The 20,668-nt window shown below is 40.5% G+C and overlaps 1 protein-coding gene across 13 annotated transcripts in view; it reads right to left on the bottom strand.

Annotated features, from left to right (window-relative positions):
• Window positions 1-20,668, bottom strand: part of ZMIZ1 (zinc finger MIZ-type containing 1) — a 482,416-nt gene that overhangs the window by 210,173 nt on the left and 251,575 nt on the right. For all 13 annotated transcript variants that reach the window (XM_067539605.1, XM_067539685.1, XM_067539667.1 and 10 more), the window contains one exon: window positions 10,034-10,144. In XM_067539605.1, the coding sequence (XP_067395706.1) occupies window positions 10,034-10,093 (60 nt within the window). In that variant the 5' untranslated portion in view covers window positions 10,094-10,144. The remainder of the gene's footprint in view (window positions 1-10,033; window positions 10,145-20,668) is intronic.

The raw sequence follows: 20,668 nt of genomic DNA, 5'->3' as shown, positions 1-20,668 counted from the left end.
TTTCAAATTCATACATAAATGTCAGTATGGGAATGATTTTTCTGTATTCCTAAGCAAGTATTCATGGAAATAAATATAAACCTGTATTCAGAAAGTCTCTGGGTTGTTTTTAGGAATGGGCACGCGTGGGAGGAGGTGCATGTAATTGATTAACTTCTTAATTGCTTCAAATAGCCAACCTGAAGTCTACAATTTACACTAGAGATTAAAGTTCCATTGCCAATAACAATTTTACTATTTCCAATATGAAGGAGCATTCAGTTATGATTACCCTGAGAAAGAACACAAGACTTCTGAATGTTCAAAATTTGTTCCAAATCATAATCTGATAAATGTACCCTAATTTCTCACATTATGATCACATATTGGGTGACTGTTTCAACAGGTTGTTGTGAGGGGCCCCAGGAATACTAGATTTATAACTCAGAACCTTTTTATCATTAATGTCTATTCCAGTTTCAGGAAGAATTTTTGTAATTGGCATTGCAGGAGCTGTTCAGAGTTCGATTTAGTCTTTAAAAAGTAATCTATCTCCTTTTCATGAAACCCTGAACAAATATTTAAAAACGTTTTTGTTTGATCACAATCAGAAGTCAAATACCCCATAGAACTACTAAGTGTCCTTAATTTCCAGGAACAATGCTTGCCATCCAGTTTCCTGTAACCTAGATTCTAAGCTTCTTTCTTCTCCTCTTCTTGTTTATCCCTATCCCCATTCTGGAAAAAATAGGGCTAATAATTCTGAAGGGGAAAATGTTTCGCAGCCAGCAATACCAGACAGGAACACTCACATTTGTAGGCATATGCCCTGTCTGGTCTACTCTTTCTGCACCTCCAACAGACAGGGCTCTTTTAGTTACAGTCCTATAGATTTTGCCCATTATCATCTGTGTTTACAGTTTTCAGTGTAGAGCTGCTTCAAAACAGAGTAATAAATAATTTGTGATCCTGGCCTTCTACACCACCTAAGTGTGCCAGCAAGCATCATACTAAAAAAAAAACCACTTTCAGGATTCATTTCAGACACTCACTTTTGAAGTGAAATGAAAAATTGTCTTTAATTAAAGTTCTAGCAGGCACTGAGCTGTTGCTTCTCAATCTTACTTCTGCTTTCAGCCAGGGGTAGGAAATTGACTGTTGAGACGTCCTCTGGCTTCCAATCCTGCTGCCAAAGGGGAAATCAGGCTGGCCTTGGAGTTCCTGAGTCAGAACAGGAATGCAGGGTGTCCCTGAAGACCATGACACCTGGAGGTCTCCTCAGTTACTTGTGCCTGAGGGCTGGCCCTGTTGCAATATGCCCCTAAAAAACCCTCATCTCCTGTTCAGTCATCAAACGATGCTCTCCTTTTAGTTGCTCCCTCATTTCTATCCTCTGGCTTTAATTTCAAGTTAAAAAAAATACTTGTTTACGAAGCTATCCGGGCTATCCAATATTACCTGTCCAATGCACTGCTCCAATGCTTGAATTGTTTGTAGTATCACCTCCTCCTCGTTATCTGGCTGTGAGAGACTGACCAAGAAGGGATAGGAAGTTGTCACTCTGACTCCGACTCCGGTCTCAGCAAGTCTAGACTGCTGGAGCAATAACTTTGTACCTGGAGAAACCGCCAAAGCTCTGATCTCAGATTCCTGAGGAGCCCTATTGACTCTCTTCTTGGGAGCCATGATGCTTCCCACAAATAGCAAGAAAGGCAAGAGGAAAACCAGGAATCGCCAAACACTCAGAGCAGCAGAACTGTACCTCTTTGTAGGTAATTAATGAGACAGCTAAGGACACAGAATCCCACCCCCAAAAAAACCATCTGCTGTCAGAAGTCAACGTCTCAGCAGCACTATCTCCCCCACTGCTTCTGTAACCAGTTCATCCAAACAGGAAGTGACCATCCCCCAAGGAAATCACCCTTCTCCCTTCCTTACTCCACTACTTCTGTGTTTTATGCATTTGCGGGAGGAGGGCAGGTCATTTCAGCTTCTTTTTCAGTTAGAAATCAAGCAGCTCAAATGCAGGGAGGAGGGCGGGATGATCTCTGGCAGCTAGCCCTAATCAGCGAAGGAAGAAAAGCTCCATTGTGCTATGGAGCTGTTAATGTAAATGACCATTATGTCTGCTTGGAAATAACAGTGCCTTCCCCCTGCCTTTATCCAACATTTAAAGAACCTTATGGAAAATAAGTTACTTCCATTGACATCATGAAAGCTTCTTCCCTCCTCCTCAGCACAGCAGAATGTCAAGGCTGATAGGAGACTTTTCTCAGTGCTTGTCTGTATGGAGAGTTAGCTCAGGGCAAGGTCAGGTGTAAATCTGCAGCACTGTGGCCTGCCAGGCATTAACTGGCCATGTGGACTTTGCTAGGTCAAAGCACACTATGGAATTTTTGGTGCACATGCGCAGCAGGTTAGAGTGCTGCAGATTTACACCCCAGCGTACAGTGCACTAACTCTCCATGCAGACATGCCCTCAGAACGGACTACCAATAAGCATCTGTGGAAACTTACATACATCTGGGGATTTGCCGGAGCAAAAAGGGACCTAGGGTAACATTTTTCCAAAGTGCCTTAGTGACACAGAGGTCTACCGGCCCATTTGAAAGGTATTCAGGCACCTAAAACGAAATCAGTATTAGGCGTTTTTGAAAATCCCACTTGGCACCTATTTGCATCTTTAAAAATCTGGCCCTAAGTCCCATTTCCAAACGTGCTATAGGCACTTAGAGGCCTAAGTCTCTTTCAGCTTCTAAGTACTTAAGTAACTGCTGAAAATAAGACTTAGGATCCCGTCAATTATGTGTTTTTAAAAATCTGACCAGTACAATGTTAGTAGGTTGCCATCTATATATTGGAATGGCCCATCATACCCATTATTAACAGCAACAACGTAACACATTTACAAACTTCCAAAATTCATACATTGACTGGGTTTGAACCACTAAGTAGATGGAAATCAAGCTAACTTCTCACCAAGCAAGCAGGATATATCCCATAGCTGGACAACTGGCTCCCTCACCCAAAGAGCTGAGTCAGGTACACTAATCATTTGCATGATAGATAGTGCATACCCAGTTGGCATAGAGGAAAAACAAAGGCCAACGTAGTAAACAACCAACATACCCCAGTGCAGCTGAAGGCTCAAACATAACCTCCAGTTTGAAGATGCATAAAAATGGTGAAAACTTGTGTTCCTTTTTGAAAATCAAATCTCTTTGGAATTACTGATTTTCAAAACCCCAGCATGTCCTTTGCCCCAACACATCCGCACATGCTTCTGTGTGGCTTAACCAACATTCTGAAACTGCATTCACTATCACAACGTGTTGTCTTGGTGCACTACACATTAACAAATGATAATGGCCCTTCATGTCTGGTGTACAGAGGGGATAAGGAGTGCATCCCACCAGCAACAACAGAGATCTCCTTCAGTTTAAATTGCAGAGATGTGTGAAATTGAAGGACCGGGGTGCTCAAACAGAGATGGTAAGAAAATCTGGAAGAAAAAAATTATTCCATATTTATCTCTTCCTCACCATTTTTTGAACAGGTCTAATCTAATCTAGCTGCCAATGGATAATACATTAATTGCACCCATTGTCTGCAGAACATGGCTTCATTACTGTACCAAAATGTATAAATGTACGAAAGGAAATAAGCAGAACCTTGCTCCTGTGAAGATAGTCAACTTGAGGAACGAGCCAAAAATGGGATGTCAAAAGGCAGAGGACGTGCTACAAGCTGTAACACGTATTCATTGCAGAGTGAAGGCCAGTTGCTAATCAAAGAATTCCATGTGCATGTTTGACCCCAAGCCTTGTGGATCTTCAATATTGTTAAAATGATATCCTTTATTTACCTATGAAAAGCTTATGCCATTTGTAGCACTAGGTCAGATGACGTGGTTACCTGGAAGAGTAAAATTCTTCCTGATATTGTAGACTTTAAAGATTTAATTAAAAGTTCAGAGAGAGAGAGAGTACATTCCTTCTACGGAAAAATCACTCATCCCTGAGAAACAGGTGCTACAATAAGGCAATTGATAGAATTTGGGATGGTGGGGATATGTATACTCAACATTAGCCCAGCTCAAACAGATAAAAAGGATCATATTCAAGAGGCTGCACCTTTTGTAAATCCAGCCAATTCTCAAGTAACAAGCCACCCAAATTCTGCCTTTGACACAAATGTGGGTATAAGGGGTATGTTTCCTCCCCCAGCCTGTTTTTAGCACTCCACATCTTTTCTCTTTCCCTCACATCCTGCCTGCCCACATCAGGACAGCCTATCAAGCTGAAGGATCAAAGATGGTATGAATGTTGACTGATAAATCTATAAATGGTCTTGAGAAGCCAGAATAGCAGCTCTTTTCCTAAACATATTTACCCATGGCAAGGCAATGTTCTAATGGATTGAAGAGAAAAGCCGATGAAGAATTTGTAATTGTACAGGCCTCAGAAAAAACAGAAGCAAGAGAGATAGGGCATTTTTTATGAACTGACACCCAATAATCTGTAACAAGCACAACTTTTAGCTGCCTGCTTTTTTTTTTTTTTTTTTTTTTTAAGGTGAAGAAAGGACCTTTCACACCCTTATCTTTATTGGCATAAGCTATTGGATAATTTGATACTAAAAAAAAAATAAGAAACCAGCAGTAGCCATATGGAACTACAACCACTAATAAGAAGGTGTTACTGCCCAAATATTCTCTATAGCAAAGTGCCATTAATCTTCAAAATTAATTAATTATGTAACTTGCCATTACAACCTTTACACCATTAACCCACACAAGTCCATACTAAACACTATGAACAAATATGTTAGTAGTGCAGTGCTTTTATGCTTAAGAGTTGTGAACACCAACATGAATCTCCAACATGAGGTTTTGGAAAGTAGGAAGGTTTTTTCTAAATGCTTTCAGGATTTTCATGCTATCAGAAGTTATACAAATATGTGAAGAATCCAGCTTTCCACCAAATGGCAAGTTACAAAAAAAAAAAAAAAAAAAATTCAAGCACTGAAAGCAGAGAAAGAAAAAGGCTGTTTCCAAGGTTAGTTTGCAATCTCAGAAAGAACAAAAAACAACACAAACACATAAAAATTAGGCATTTTAGCACACATCTGCTGAATGGCCAGCCAGGCAGTATAAAAGCATTCAACCCACAGCAATTCAGCAAGCTCCTTCTTGAGGAAAAAAGGAAGAAATGCCAGTCCGTTTCTAGAAATCAGCAATGTGACGTGTGCCTCCCATTATGTTGGGTTCACATCGCTCAGTGCACCCTGATGTAACATGACACATGCAGCGGAAACGGCACTCTCCGCTCCCACCGCAACAAAATACCCCAGACACCAGAGAACCTCCAGGTACTTCCTTTAACCTATTACTGGAAATAAATGTGGCTATTTCAACACAGCTTTTAATATCCAATACAAAGTCCGTTCTCAGTCCAGAATCAAGATATCATGTGTATTTTGAAAGGGGTGATGTCCTTGTAATTTTTTCTGGCCTTCCTCACTTGCAGAGTTTCACAAAAGTCATAAAAAGCTGCATGCACATAGAGCCAGTTCAGAAAGCAGAACTGAGCAGCCAGGAAGTCTCAGGGTTGGGGCAGCTCTGCCGTTAGGATCTAGATATTGTTAAGGCCACAGGGTCACCCAATCCAATGACTTTGCAGGAGGCCTGGAATTTACTTGTACTGCATAAGAAAAATAACAGATGCTATGACTCAAGTCGTTATTTACTTGGCTGAAGTATCACAAGAGTATTATGAGGAATGTGTAAAAAAGCAAATAATACAGTGGGGATGATAGGATTGCTGGGGCACACTGATCATGAGATATACAGTCAGTCTTTTATTATTATTATTATTATTATTCTCCTGGTGGCTAGCTCACATCCAGCCCAGTTGGGCAGTTGCTGTAAGTGACCAGTGTGAATAAGGCTACTTGGTTGCCTTCCAAAGCATACCCCCATGTTGAGCTCTCTTTGGGCAGTCCCAGCAGAGGACCGAACAGAGCCTGGAGACTAAACTACTTTCTCAGCCCTGCACGGACAGAGCAGGTAAGGGCTAAGCTATATTAGCCAGATGGTGTGGGGGAACTGTCTGTGCTGTAAGCCTTCCGTGAATAAACAGAGCACATCAGCTTGCAGGGGCGATCAGTCCTGCACCTTTGATAAGCACTTGGTTTAAACAAACATGTAAAAATGTAACAAAGGTCTATTCCCCACTCAGTTCACGCACAGCTCTCCTTTGTGTCATGGTGCACTAACTGCATGTTTCAAGGGAAGAATATCACTTCAGTTTTTCTACTAAATACTGGGGGGGAAAGTGTATCCTTGATTTTTAGAGACCATACCCCCATGTATGCTATAGTATTCATGCAGAGAGACCACACAAGCTGCTGTAGTTTCACAGAAGGCTGCTAATATTTTTTTAAGAGCTAATATATTTCCTCCTCTTCTGTTTGTCCTCTTTTATCTATTCTGAAACATTTTTTGTTATTCATACACCTCATTTCCTCGCTAGCGGATCAATATACAGGTTTTTGTTTCTTATTTTAAAATGCAAAAAAGCACAAAGAAAGAGAAAATTACAACTTTGATCCTGAAACAGGAGTCAGTGGAGTCAGAAAAGGATATTGTCTGAGTCTCAGAGACTGGGAGAGCTGGGAAGAAAGAAACCTGTGCTGACCCTCTGTTGTAACCTGATCCAGTTAAAGAGGCACAGGGATTACCATTTATAATGTTTCTCAGAGGTTGGGGTGAGGGGCAGGGAGTGCAGCAGACAGTTCTCTGTCTGGTTGCATGGACCACTAGCTGCCAGCAAGGTTATAAAATGTGTAGACACTGGACGCCAAGGAAAGATTTTTGATGCCTTTTTTTTTTTTCCTTTGCATTGTCTTTCATGCTCCTGATGCGCTAACAATCTAGCAAAGTAGACATCTTTCTAGGAGAAATGGGCAATGTTACTTTTTGTTTACGAGGTGGTGGTGAGGGTGGGGTGGAGTGAGTGAAGTATCACTCCACAGATTTACACCATCTGGGGATCTGGGCCAAAGTACAAGCAAACCCAGTTAACATTTTCAAACAAGGACTCTGTTAATATCACGAGGACATTTACAAATGCATGGGCCAAAAATTCCCAGCCCTGAGCCAGTAGGGTGGTGTCAGTTTATGTGATCTTTTTCCATTGTAATAAAAGACATTGTACAGGATTTTAAAGTTGCCATTACTAAAACTGTGAAAAACTAAGGGGCTATTTTTAGGCTAACCTTTTCGAGGAAAAAAATATTACTCAATATAAACAAAACCCAAAGTAAAGAAGACTCTGCTGTGGAGCTAAAGTGTGCGCGTTCCCTGCGTTCAGCTGTTGGCTTGCCAGGCAACAGTTGTTAGTGGGTGAGGGTAAATAAGCAAACCATGTTCAGATTTAGATAGCTGGTCTCTTCTACTCCCTCCTTTTGTAAGAGGTGGTGCATTGTAGGAGGTGATGGGGCTGCCTCCCTTTCAGGTTTGTCCTTCTTGTGCCTTGCAGAACAAAATCACTGGGTTTGCAGGGCTATGGCCCCATTCCCTAACCAACAGAAACTGAACGCTGAAAGCCTCCCATTAACGCGTCTTCCTGGCAGCCTCCAAGCTGTTTGGAAGCTTCCAAACAAAACTGGGACTGTCCTAGGAATGCTGGGGCAGTCTGGCTTTCCTTCCTTCCTCCTCTTCCTGCTCACTGAATTGTTTCATAGACACACAGGGTAGATAATCAAATCAAAGCAGCAGTATTGGATGCAGTATTAATGGTTTAACTGACCAAAGTAACCACTATGCAGCCAGAAACTGTTCTTTTGAGAAAGCTTCACTGTGTTTTGCCTTCGATTATTACAAAAAATATAGGTGAACTCTGTGCATATGAAAGGCTGGCACCTCTGGAGAAAGAGACCCTTCATTTACCCATGGAATATGCAGTATCTTCCATCTGGCCCCATCTGTCTCTCTCAACGTTACCTGCAAGGTTGCTCTCCATGCTCCACCTGCTCTTGGCCTCTCTGCTGGGACTGTCAGGAAGCAGGCCAATTAGTGCCAAACAAGATTGATTTTTTGGATTGTGGATACTTATCCCCGAGGAGCGAGGCTCAGCCCCCACAACTTAATTTCACTTGGGCTGCTGTAGAACCATGAGATGGTAACTTTTAGGTCACCTGACCTGGACTGGATTTGGACCAACTGAAATCCATGAACCAGACTCATTTGATTTGTCCAGTGTCTGCTCTTATAAAGAATTAGAAGAAAAGAATCAGCTGTTTTAGACAATCTTCTAACCTTCCCAAAAGCAGCTGTTTTCAGCTCATCACATCAGCAACACCAAACTAGCAAATAAACAAACTTTCAGAATCAAAAGCATCCAGCTGCTTTAAAATAATTGATTTGCACAAAACAAAACAAAAAATCCTCTAACTTAAAAAACATAATCCTCCACTAACCTCCACATACCAGATAGTGCTTCACAGTGTGACACTATACAATGGTGGCTATTTCTAAAGCCAGGGAGCAGATAAAAGCAACAAAAGAAGAAGTTTCAGACGTCTAGATGTAGCCAATATACCATCGTTTGTTCTCACTTTAAACTGAGCTTCAAATGAGGATTTAATTTAGGTACTAAATTCTCATTCCACTGTGCAACAGAAAGTTATGAGGGGAGGAAGGCCCAAAATGTGATGAATTTCTATATATATATTTATGTTGTTTGGGCAAGATTTCACACAGGTTAACACACACATTAACCTGAGGTCCTTATATAATTGTTTATATCACAGTAGTACCTAGGTTCAAACCCCATCGTGCTGGCACTCTATAAACATATAACAGAGACAGACCCTGCTCTGTAGATCTTAAAAAAATGCAAGCAAATCATCTCTACTGGTCTCTGGGACATCATGGTCCAAATTGTTCAGGAAGTAGAAGGAGAGGTGAACTGGTCAAAAAAGGAGGAAAACCGTGAAAAATTGTGTGAAAAATGTGTCCCTTTTTCAGTTGTAATTTTAAATTTCACTGAAACAAAAATTCAGAACATTTCATCCAGCCCTAATGAGTGATATTTCAGAGTTCATCTCATGGATCCAGTTGGGTTAAGAGATCTCCCAAATACATTTGTAGACGGCAACGTGGGGGGTGCCTATTAGTACTGGCTGGAAGTAAAACACAGCAACCTTTATCCTCATGTCAAATTGAGAATTTACACCCCCACCATCACCCACCCCCAGCGACAGATTCCGGTTAGAGGAAGTATGCAGCTGGAGGTCGAGAGTCAGGCAGCACAGCACACAAGGTGGAGTAGGCAGGCAGAGAGAGTGTCAGCTTATTCCGCTATCACGGCTGTAGTTTCAATCAGTTGGACAAGCATTTGGAACTACTACTTACCTCTCCCAGTAATGCAGTGATAGCAACATTTTCAAATGCTCCAAAGGGATTTTGGAGCCTAATTTCCATTTTCAAAAGTGACTTAGGCATTTAGGGCTCAGATCCCCAAAAGTCCTAATTCACATTGAAAGCAATGGGAGTGAGCCTAAATCCCATTGACTTTCAATGAAACTTAGGCTCTTAGGTGCCTACGTCATTTTTTAAACATGGAGCTTAGATGCTTATGAAAATTCAACCGCTGTCTCCAGGTCCTGAATTTCAAATTAGTTGTTATTTAGTCAGAAATATTTTTTAAAACCGCACATTAAGAACAAGCCTCTACTAAATATGAACTCGTTCATTTGGTTTGCTCACTGCTCTCTGCTTCGGAGGAGCAAATTGATTAAACCCAAGCACACGACGCTCTGGAATGGTGAGTTTGAAAGGTTTGGTTCTGAGGCTTATGTGGTGATTCCTGCAGGAGACATTTGTCTGCTCAGACAGATTAGAATGTTTCCCCCATTCCCTTTAGAAAAACGCAAAGATGATCATCATTATATAGGCTCTGAAAGCAGCATATGCCATGCCATGCCATGCCACACAATGCAACGGCAGCTGTAGCTTTACTGGTAGCAGTGATCTCCAGTTTCAGCTTACCTGTTTTATGCACTGCAACCGGTCATTGGTCTGCTGTATGTGCCTGTCCATAGAATTCATTTTGATTGTCTCCACTTGGCTTCTACCTGAAAGCCATTAAAATCCCTCAATCTGCAAGATAAAGAGAACAGGAAAGATCATTAAACAAAGTCCATACACTTCTGCCAACTCTACTGTAAGAGAAACCATGGATGTTACACATCACAGGTTTATCCTTCCTTCCTGGGGATGATTTTTTTCTCCGGTTTTGGGAAAGGGGGCTGTCAGGAGGCCCACAAGGTATTCATAGGCAGAGGCCCTGTATTTTAAATTCAACAATGACATTCCAAAGTCACATGATGACACCTAGGCAGGTACAGCAAACTCCAACGGGGGCTTCTGTGAAGCCCAGGACAAAGGTTCCTTTTAAACAAAGAACTAACAGAACTACTTCACCAAATGCTCCTACAATGAAACAGCAGAGCTGCTCGCAATGTCCAAGAAGCCCCTGAAACACATTTCTCAACTGAAAAGGCTGGAGACAAGGACACAAGAACTCTCCCTCTTCTTTCCATGGGAAAAAGTACCTCTCGCTCTCACAAGTAAATCAGATGCACTGTACCATTACATGGCCAGCAAATAAGGACTGGGATTATTCAACTGAGCCTAGATATACGTGCCTAAGAATTAGTTAGGAAAGCTTTGAATCTCAATACTTTCAATTAGAATAAGAATGTCTTGATATTAAACTGAGTCACTTAAAAATGGTTCCGGAAGGAGTGGGGCTGGCAGTGAATACAGGACTAGGATTCAAGACCTCAGGCAAGATTTTCAGAAGTGACTGGTGATTTTGGGTGCCCATCTTGACATACCTTAAAGGGGCCTGATTTTCAGAAAGTGCTGAGCAAGAGTACACGCTAAAAATCTTTAAGATGTCTCTAATTAAGCAACAAAAACTACTAGTTGCTTTTGAAAAGCTTGGCTTCTATTTTTATCCCCAGCTTCGTCACTGACTTGATGTGTGACTTAAGGGAAGCCACAAACTCTCTGAGCTTCATTTTATGCATCTGGAAAATGAGCAGCATATTCCCATCTCAAAAAGGTGTTGAGAAGTTTGATTGGCGTGGGTATAGCACTAGGAAATCACCACCTGCTAAATGACACTAAGGAATTATGATGATATAAACAGCGAAACCGTGATCCATTGGCCCCACCATCAACACTCAGCTTGCTGAGCTATGTTTGCACATGCAGCTCGGTGTGCATGGCAGCTATCAAGAGCAGCAGAGTTAAATAGGTTTGTTAACTGCTTGTCAGAGTCAGGCTTCATGCTACCCTGCACCTGCACATTAGCATCTCTGGTCAAAATAATTAATATAGCAGCACGGAATTGGTTTTCAGTGGTAGTGAAATGGAAGTAAAGAATTAAGATCAGGGACCAAGTCAGGGACATGGAAAGTACGGGGATAGCAAGTAACCTCTGCATTTCATTCTGGATTTTGTTTCCTAAATCCCTTTTATCTCTACCCCAGCCCATCTCACTGCTGGAAGTGTCAGCTATGCCACTTATGGCCTATCCATTTTAGAGACAGCGATATATATCCGCTTGGGATTTTGCTCTGACCTTTCAACTATTGTAATCAAAACTAAGCTTGTAACAAGGCCACCAGAAATGCAGTGGAATCGTAGGTAAGCCACCGAGCCATACAGCCCATGTGTACTGTCTGTGGATTGAGTTTAACAGCGTCTCTCTTGGCCTTATCTGTTCTTTTACTTTAGCAGCAGAACAGTTGCTTGGAAAGATGGAAACTTGGATTCCAACCAGCAATTTCTGTCCATAATTCACAATATCAACTGGTATGCACTGTAATTTGTTTAAAAGCAGAACTGTGACAGGCTCCAGCTATGTATAATTGTTCTTAACAGGCTTAACAGTTTTAAAGGCTTTCTTCTAGTACTCATTTCTCAGGCAAGGGTGATGAGTTGTGGACACCCCCCCCTCCTCTTTCTCTCAACCCCTTTCATGACACTCTGAAGCGGACACGGAGTGAATATTGTATCACAAAACTGGTCTTTGCCAATATCGATTCCTCTGTCCTTGCAACACTGCAATAGCCATCTTAGAAGAAAATTGTAATACGCTGACTTCTCACACCCAATGACAGGGGGTGAGGACAGATTCTGCAAGACGCATTCTCATGGTGTATTTCAATGATTGCAAACTTTATACTGGCACAACAGGATTCCAAGTTTGCACTCTGATGTCTGCCCTTGTGAATCCTAATTTCATTCCTATTGCATCTAGCAGTCCATTTTGTTTATCAAAGCTCTGTCCCTGATAGAACTATTTCTCACTCTCCACACACATGAAAGAAAGAATGAATTTTTCAAATACTTTTTCTGCTAGAGAAGCTAACCCTTTCCCACTCCCACCTGACAGCACTTTAAAGCCCTTCAATTACAGCACCTCTAAAAGCCTTCAGTGTCAATGCCCAGCCCCCAGAAAGGAAACTGGGCTCTCCTGCATGGAGATGCTGAATGCATTGCTGTCACAGCACGATGGATTCCAGACCATGGCATCCGCGTGTGTCCCACGCACCCGAGCCGTCTGAGATTTCTGTACCTAACTGATAACGCTCTCTCCTGGCTCCTGCCGGATTAGACTCCGGGAAAGAAATCTTTTCTGCTAGACAGCTAAATGAGGTCTTACAACAGCAGCTCAAGCGCTTCATCCCCACACTCCAGACACAAGAGGGTTCAATAAAGCACTCCTGTCAATAAATTATAATACTCATGGAATGGTAAAGCCAGCTTCCTGTACAAGTATCATTATTAGATATGCCAGCGCCACCTTCTCGAGATGGCAGACGCTGTCCAAGGGCCCTTTAGAAAATGCAGATTGATATATTTTATTAAAAATGAGTAACACATTCTTATCTGCTTACAAGACCCCAAAACAACCTCAGTAGCCATGACGTTTAATCTTTCAGTGGACAGCAAAGGTATTTATCATGAGATAAGCTAGCTCAGACATGACACCACTTCAGCAACGATCCATCTTAAGAACTGGAATACATTATCTGCATTTTAATTACTTATCTGGATAGAAGAAAAGGAGCACATTATAAAAATTCCCCCCAACACATACACAAGTGTTGTTAATATAACTAAGGAAATTTAAAATACTGGCTTAATTTCTCTTTTTTTAAAAAGGTAGAATTTTTCTTAACCGGACAGTAATCAAAATGCTGTGTTTAAGATGATTTTGGAACAGAGATAAGTGGCCTTTTTTGGCATTATTTAATTAACCCTCTTACTTCAGTAGAACCATGTGCACGTGGATTGGAATTTGGAATCCAATCTGAAAAGCACCTGTACTCCAGGCAACAGATACATGGACAGGCCCAAGACCTCCAGAAAACATGATTCCCCTGCAAGGCTGGATGTACCAGGCACTGAAGCTGTCAGCTAATAACAACAGAAAACTCCTGTGGTGCTGTTGGCAGTACATTGTAGGGTTGGGAGACTGCAGGGGGATTCTATAGAGATAATGATAATGACTTGCATTTATGTAGTACCATTCATGCCAGAAGATTGCAAAGAATTTTACAAATTGATTTATAAACTGTATATAATACACCTCCAATCATCTGACTTCCAGTTAACCACATATGTAAATGAAGGTTGATCTCAGCTACTTGAGAACTATGTATTACTTTCCCATTTATCCAAAATCCCATTTTCCCTCAGAGCGGTAAATATCTCAGAAATGTTTTACAAAAATCAGTGTGGTACAACATACAGAAATAAACCACTACAGTCATGCAGCTACCTCTGAGAGTAACATGGAAGCTGTTTCATTGCCCAAAGCAACACATAACAGTTTAGGATGGGAAGTGAAGAATACCATATGCACATGAAATTGCACAGAGAATATAAAAAGCTGAATAATTGCCAAGGTACTGAGGGCTACATGAGGAAAATTAATTATACTACTAAAGTTATACCAATAGACCTCTGTGTGTGCACTCTCTCATTCAGGAATAAGAGTGCTCTGTTCTGGTTTAGTTTTTGTCTCTTTGAAAGAGGAGGCAACCCTGACAAAGAATAGCAGTGCTACCTTACTTTGAAAATAATAGTATTTAAAGTAAGGCAAGGTCAACAGAGGGGGAAATGGGACTAGCCTTCTATTATTTATTAAGTGCTGTATCAGGTCACAAGTGAAAATGACTTTGTTGGGTCTCATTCTAGCCTCTTGGTATATCAATGTTAGCAAACCATAGCAGGATTTAAGCGGCCTCTGCTCAGAAGGATAGCAGGAGGTGCACTGATCAGGATTAAAGGGCATCAACAGAGTTGTGGGGAAGAGGGAAACTCACTTGGTGCCTTCAAAAACAACAACAAAATCTCTCTCACACACACACAAATCAGCAAAAGGCTACTGTTTTACATGCTAACTCCATCTACAAGGATGAAAAGAACGGTTCTCATCACCCTTTGGTTATATTGTTCAGCACACGGAGAGTGTCGTCGCCTGTTGTGTTTTCTGAGGCACAGACCTGCTCCCTTTTAAAGAAAATATTATGTACATAACTCTTGCCTTCCCTCCCCGCAAGCATGTGAGTTTATAGCCCCAGGCAGTAACTAAATAGACCTCATTTACATATTTATGATGCCTCAAAAGGGAGAGTATATATTTTTTTAAAGGAACAAATGTATTGTTAGACAATGATTTTATTTAACCTTAAATGCATTGAATCTTTCTTTGGTCAACTATAATTAGAAATATGTTCTTAAATATATAACAAAAGCAGGGGATGATGTAGTGGATAAAAGAAAATTGAAAAAAGTAATTTAACATTCTGCTGCTATAGTCTATTAGAGTTGGTTAAAATTCCCTAGATTTTGAGTTTTCAATTAATTTTTTGTCAAAAGTTTGATTTTCAACCAAAAATATTTTTAGGAAGCATTTTAATAAAAAAAAAAGTTCAAGTTTTTTTTAATCAGTTTTAGAGTTGTTTGAAACATTTCAAAAGTTACACATTTGATTTCAAAATGTTGCCTTTTTTTTTAAATTAAAAAGAATGGTTGTTTTGAAAAATCGATGTGATTTTTTTCAAACTGTTTTTTTTTTTTAATCATCTCTACTTTATATGATAGATTACAATATGAAGCGCTGTTAAATCAATCACAGCACAGATTCAAACTTTGAAATTGTGTGCCATTTGTGATAACTGAGAGTCGCTGGCTGGTGTCCTCTAGAATGACTGGGGTAGCAGATAGGTTCAAAGATATTATATTTGGCACTTACTTGGTATTTTATATGCATGAAATCTTGCAGTACCCCGGTAAACTAGGTATGTGTAAGCCATATTTTACAGGTGCAAAACACATTCAGAGCTGATTGACTTGCCCAATGCCACGTGGTGAGTCAATGGCATCTAAGACTAGAATTCCTGTGACTCCCAAGTCCTAGGTAAGAAGTTCACTGGCTAGTTGGTGGAGTAAGTTTACACAGATTTTGCCTGACAACTGGCTCTTGTCAACCACTCACATTCTTGAGCACCCAAGCAGCTGCCCAAATTTCTAACGCTACACATACATACAAAACAGCTTTCAACTTGTACACTATTGTATCAGACAATATAAAGAGTGGACAAACTGGATTGCATAAGATAAGAGCAGACCCAAGTCCAATCTTTTAGAGAGGCCATCCAGATTTTGTTCCCTTCTTCACTCAGTGCTTGTGTCCACACATACTTTCATACCTTTCCACTTTCTGGTTTTGAGACACAAGTAGTACTGAAATATCATAGGAAATGGCATGTGCCTGATCAATGGAAGTAGAAGTAACTGAGAATGTCACAAGAAAGCCTATTAGTAAGTCTCTACCTGATTTTTAGACCACAGAGGCTCATTTAATACTTGCACACGTTGCTTGGGAAGCATTGCTGTCCCGCTTACGTAGGCCCAGCATATGAACCAAAGAGAGCAATTTCTAAACAATTACTAACAGATTTATTTAGGCAAATAGATGGGAGAGCCTTTAACATACAGACGGAAAGGTGTCCTAATAAAGGAACAGAACCTGCCTTGAAAGTAAATAATGTGTCAGCATGTAGGATGGGTAATAAATAATACACCATTTTGTTATTTAATTACTTAATTCATGTAATTATCTAACAGTTGATTAGAACATCACTGACAAATGAGATGGCATTTTTAGACTCGAGAGATAAGAGGTAACGTAAAAAAAATAAATAAATAAGTAGAGTGGAGTAATAACCATGAACAAAAAGTAATTACCTGAATTTAAAGTTAATGTTTTAAAAATTAAAGATGGAGTTACAAATAGATAATAGGATAAAAGAGAAAATGTTTGGCAGGAGTGCACTCCTCTAATTTACTGCATCTCATCTATTGATTTTTATCCCTTCCTCTCTCAGAGAGGTAAAGGAATGTCCACCACAATGTATGTGTGCTAGGAACAGCTAGCGTTTAAAAGGGAGAGAAAATAACTGCTGTGGGGCGAAGGATAAGGGCCTAGAGATGTTGCCAGCTGAGAGCTCAGAGGTCAAGATAGTGGATTTCAATTTTACAAGTTGAGGATATAGGGAAGATGCACACTGGCAGCCGCCATCTGGGAAATCATATGATTGTTATCAATAAAAGGGTGTGACTTGGAGCCACTTGGAACCAGTCGATCAAAGTAGGAAATTTATTGAGAAAAGAAATCACATTTCTATGTTTTAAACTCAACAAGGTGTGAGGAAGGAAAAGAGAAAACAATTTCCAAAGCAAGCATTTTACAATAAATTTAAAATAACCCTCTCTCCCCTCAGTATGGGATTGAAGCATAGGATGAAGCACAAACAGCTGGTGAATGCTGTTGCTATGTATCACTGGTGCTGTTTATTCAATTAGATCCAATGGAATAATTTGTTATATGTCTCTAATATGCTGAGAGTTGTAAGAGAGGGCTGAGATTCTTTTTTTAATCTAATAAGTGTCTTTGATCAGGCTAAAAACCAGGCTAGGAAGAGGGTGGGAGGGGATTACACTGGCTAATTAATCAATTAAGTCATCAGGAAAGAAGTGGCTTAAGCTATGGTGTTGGAGTTTAACACAGAGATGATTAAGATGAGACATTTGTATTGTACCATTAACACATCAGGGGGGTTAAAAAACAATTAATTTGCCAAACACACCATCTCTCTCAGGAGAGCAGCCAACTGAGTGCTTCACATATACAAAGGGAGTTTAGTTTCTGCACAAAAACTTGGCCAAGGAAGATCGTTATGAATTAAGATGGAAGCACATAAACAGGGAGGATTTAGCTCCATTCATGACTTCACAACATTTGCTGTTCAGATACCAAAGTCCTCTATTCACAGAAACGTGCCTTGAAATGACATGCATTGTTTTCACATACTACTACATATGTTGGTTTGTAGTATACATCTATATTAATAGGAAGACCAGTGCTAAATGAAATTATTTCATTTGAATGTTCTTAAGGAGCCTTCCCGGTGATTAGCTAAGCTGAAGAGAGGTTGTAGGTATCTCTCTGATTAACAAAAGTACTGGACATATTTTTCCCCTCCCAGACGAGCCAGCAGATGTCTCCCTTTTCTACTAAAGGCGAGAGCTCCATTCCTTTCTCACACAGCAGTCTTGTGTTTCTTTAAGCCTTTACAAGCCCCTACAAATCCTCTGCTGCTGCTACCTAACAGGGAGCACTAAAACTGACACTGTCTGTCTGACCTTGTGGTTATTGATTAACTATCTCCCCATTCGCTGCCATCTTTCACACCTCCAGAGCTTGCAAATAGAGAGCTAAGGAGTTGCAGTCATACTCCGTGACAGCTATTCTCAAAAAGGGCTGCCTTTGGAGGCGCAGGGAGAGAACGCTGCTGTTTGATCAAATGCGTTAATGTCAAGACTAAATACCAAAAGGTTCTGACAGCGTGTACCATTTAATATAAATTTGTGACAACAATTCAACACAAATAGGAGAAGGGGAAAAAATCATCTTAGACCAATGATTTAATGGTTAAAAAACATCCAGTGCACTTTCCTTTCACAGCAATATGCTCCCCTAAATTAGGGGGGGTGGGCGGGTAGGGGAAGGGGGTAGAAACCCACTGGCATGCTAAATACTGAAAACAGATCTGAATACCATATTCTAAACTATTCAGCTTTAAGAATGGTTAGATCTCAAAATATTTTAAAACACCATTATTACTCCAATGCAACCATCACTCATAACAATCAGGATTTTAAAAATGCCTTCCATAGGTTCAAATCATACTTTCCAATCACAGACCAAATAGGACTGTTTGAGTTTACTTCTGAAAGACACTTAAGGAAACCACTTACCACTTGTCTTACTAAATATTTCATAAACTATAAAATTGTACATTAGGTATATGTATGCTTGAGATTATAAACATTTTAAGTACACAATAACATTTTTCTTTATTGAAAAGCAGATTTAAAAACAAAGTTCTTTCCTGAACCATGGTTGTGTGTGTAGTGGGGATGAGGGGCAGGGTTGTGGGTGGTTGTGATGTATACACACATATTATACCCTAAATACATTTTTAGGTATTTATGCTAAAGTCCTTTAGGTACTTTAACCCCCGCACCTCCACCCCAAAAAAAGTGACATACAGAACTTTGGGCATAGGCATCTAAAAATAAGATGGAATATACAATGCTTTGTGCATACATATCCCCACAAAAACACCTAAATGCTATATTACATTAAAATGGCTTTGTTTTTAAATCTGCTTTTCCAATAAAAACATTCAAAATGCACTTAAACACTGTTTTCATCTCAAGAATCAAACTGCGAGAAGTTTAATATCCATGCATGACAACTATTTTATTTCCCTTGCTACATCAGTACTTCAAAAAAGGAAAAGCATGAAATGTCAGGTGAAAGGCCATTTAATCATTAAACACTTGAAAACGGAAGTAGTTTTAATAAAGCTTTATTTACCATAAGCTGCTAAATAGCCACTGCTTTTGGCTTTGAGCTATTAAAAAGGGCCAGATGTGAGACAAAGCAGCGTTTGTTATGGTGGGCGAGGAAGAATAGATATTCGTGCAGTACTGCTTTCCATTGTTGCTCTACAAATGTGCAATAATCCCCCAAAGACTTTCTATCATCTTTGACGGAGAGAAAGCGAGAGAGAGAAAGCGAGAGAGAGAGAGTTTGTGTGTTTGTGTGCATGCATGCTGCCAATATGCACAGCTTCCGTGAGGAGTGGGAATGGATTTATTTAATTTATGGTGGCTTGAACTGTGAGCACTGGCAGTTATGTTGGGTTAAGAAAGCTTTTTCTGCAGCCATGTGCATGAGAACATTTTTATATACAGACGTGCACACAGACACACACAAAAAACAAATCCACAAATGCTTTTTTAAAAAAAAAAAAAAGACATGACAGCTTGCATAAGCAAGCCTGCTGGACTCCTCTGGGAGGAGAAGCGGTGGTGCGCAGAAATTATTCAATCATCAAGCACATCTGCAGGCTGATTACAAAAGCAAAGGTGGTAGGATTGTCTGTGGCGCACACAGCACGATGATACAACCTGCATGGGGTGGGGGGAACTACATATAATTGGGATCAGAGGGACAGAACAGTATCGCATCTCTAACCAAGTGTGACATTTCTTTAAGTCTCCACTCGCTGATCATTGGCCAGTACAATAAAGTTAAAGCACATGAGCATCTCTTGCACCAATGGCTCTCATCTCTGGCCTGCTGGCTGAAATGACTGGTTTCCCCAGGCCAAATACAGTATCTATGCAGATCCCAATTTCAAGTAATTGCCCTGCTACATGCTTATATTATAAGGTGGGCTTCCCTACATTCCATCTAACCCCAAGCATTAAAATCTCTGTCAAGCTTGTTATATTTCGGGAAGGTAGGGGGAAAGACAGACAATGCAGTTTATAATAGCAAGAAGTAATAACATAAAATTAAAGGCAAAAGTGCTTAAATATGTGCGGGAGCTAGGGAGCAGGAGCCGACAGACCTGCTGTAGCATTTTCATAGGCCTTGCACACTGCGATGCAGACAGATCAGCCAGCACAAACACTGACAGTTCCACAGTGAAGTCCACTGATCCAGTGGTTTATTAAATATACTGTACCTTGCAGGTAAGAAAGGCTAATCCTCACAGGGCCAGCTACAAGCAAATGAGCCATCTCTAAAAGCGTGCAGTGTCGCACTCAAATCATTTTATAACTAGTGACCCTGATCAATCAAATAACACTGCTACCATCAAAAGAAGCTCCCCGGGAAACTTGCAAATGTCTAAAATGACAGAGGCCCAAGACTCCCTTTTCTCCACTCCCTTGTCTCATTTTCAACAACAACAAAAAAAAAGGTATTCTATTTTGAGTAAATTAACTGGACATTTCTATTCATTGGAATAAAGTCTCTTTTGAGGCAATGGAGCCCTTTAAGCGGGGAAGACAGGAAGGAATGGGATTGGTATCCAAACAGGACACCTGTCACTGGACGTTCCGATCCGAAATTAGGTCTGTAGTGACTAAATCTTTATACCATTCTGTGGCCTCCTAGAATTCTTAGTAGAGAGGTCTCCCAGAGCCCTCCGCAGACGACAGGACTGAGCAGAGTGG

This window comes from Emydura macquarii, unplaced genomic scaffold, assembly GCF_026122565.2.
Source record: "Emydura macquarii macquarii isolate MOO-44397 ecotype Brisbane River unplaced genomic scaffold, CSIRO-AGI_Emac_v2 contig_67, whole genome shotgun sequence".
NCBI lineage: Eukaryota > Metazoa > Chordata > Testudines > Chelidae > Emydura > Emydura macquarii.
The sequence above is the reverse complement of the archived record's forward strand: the minus strand, read 5'-3'. Positions and strand labels throughout refer to the sequence as shown.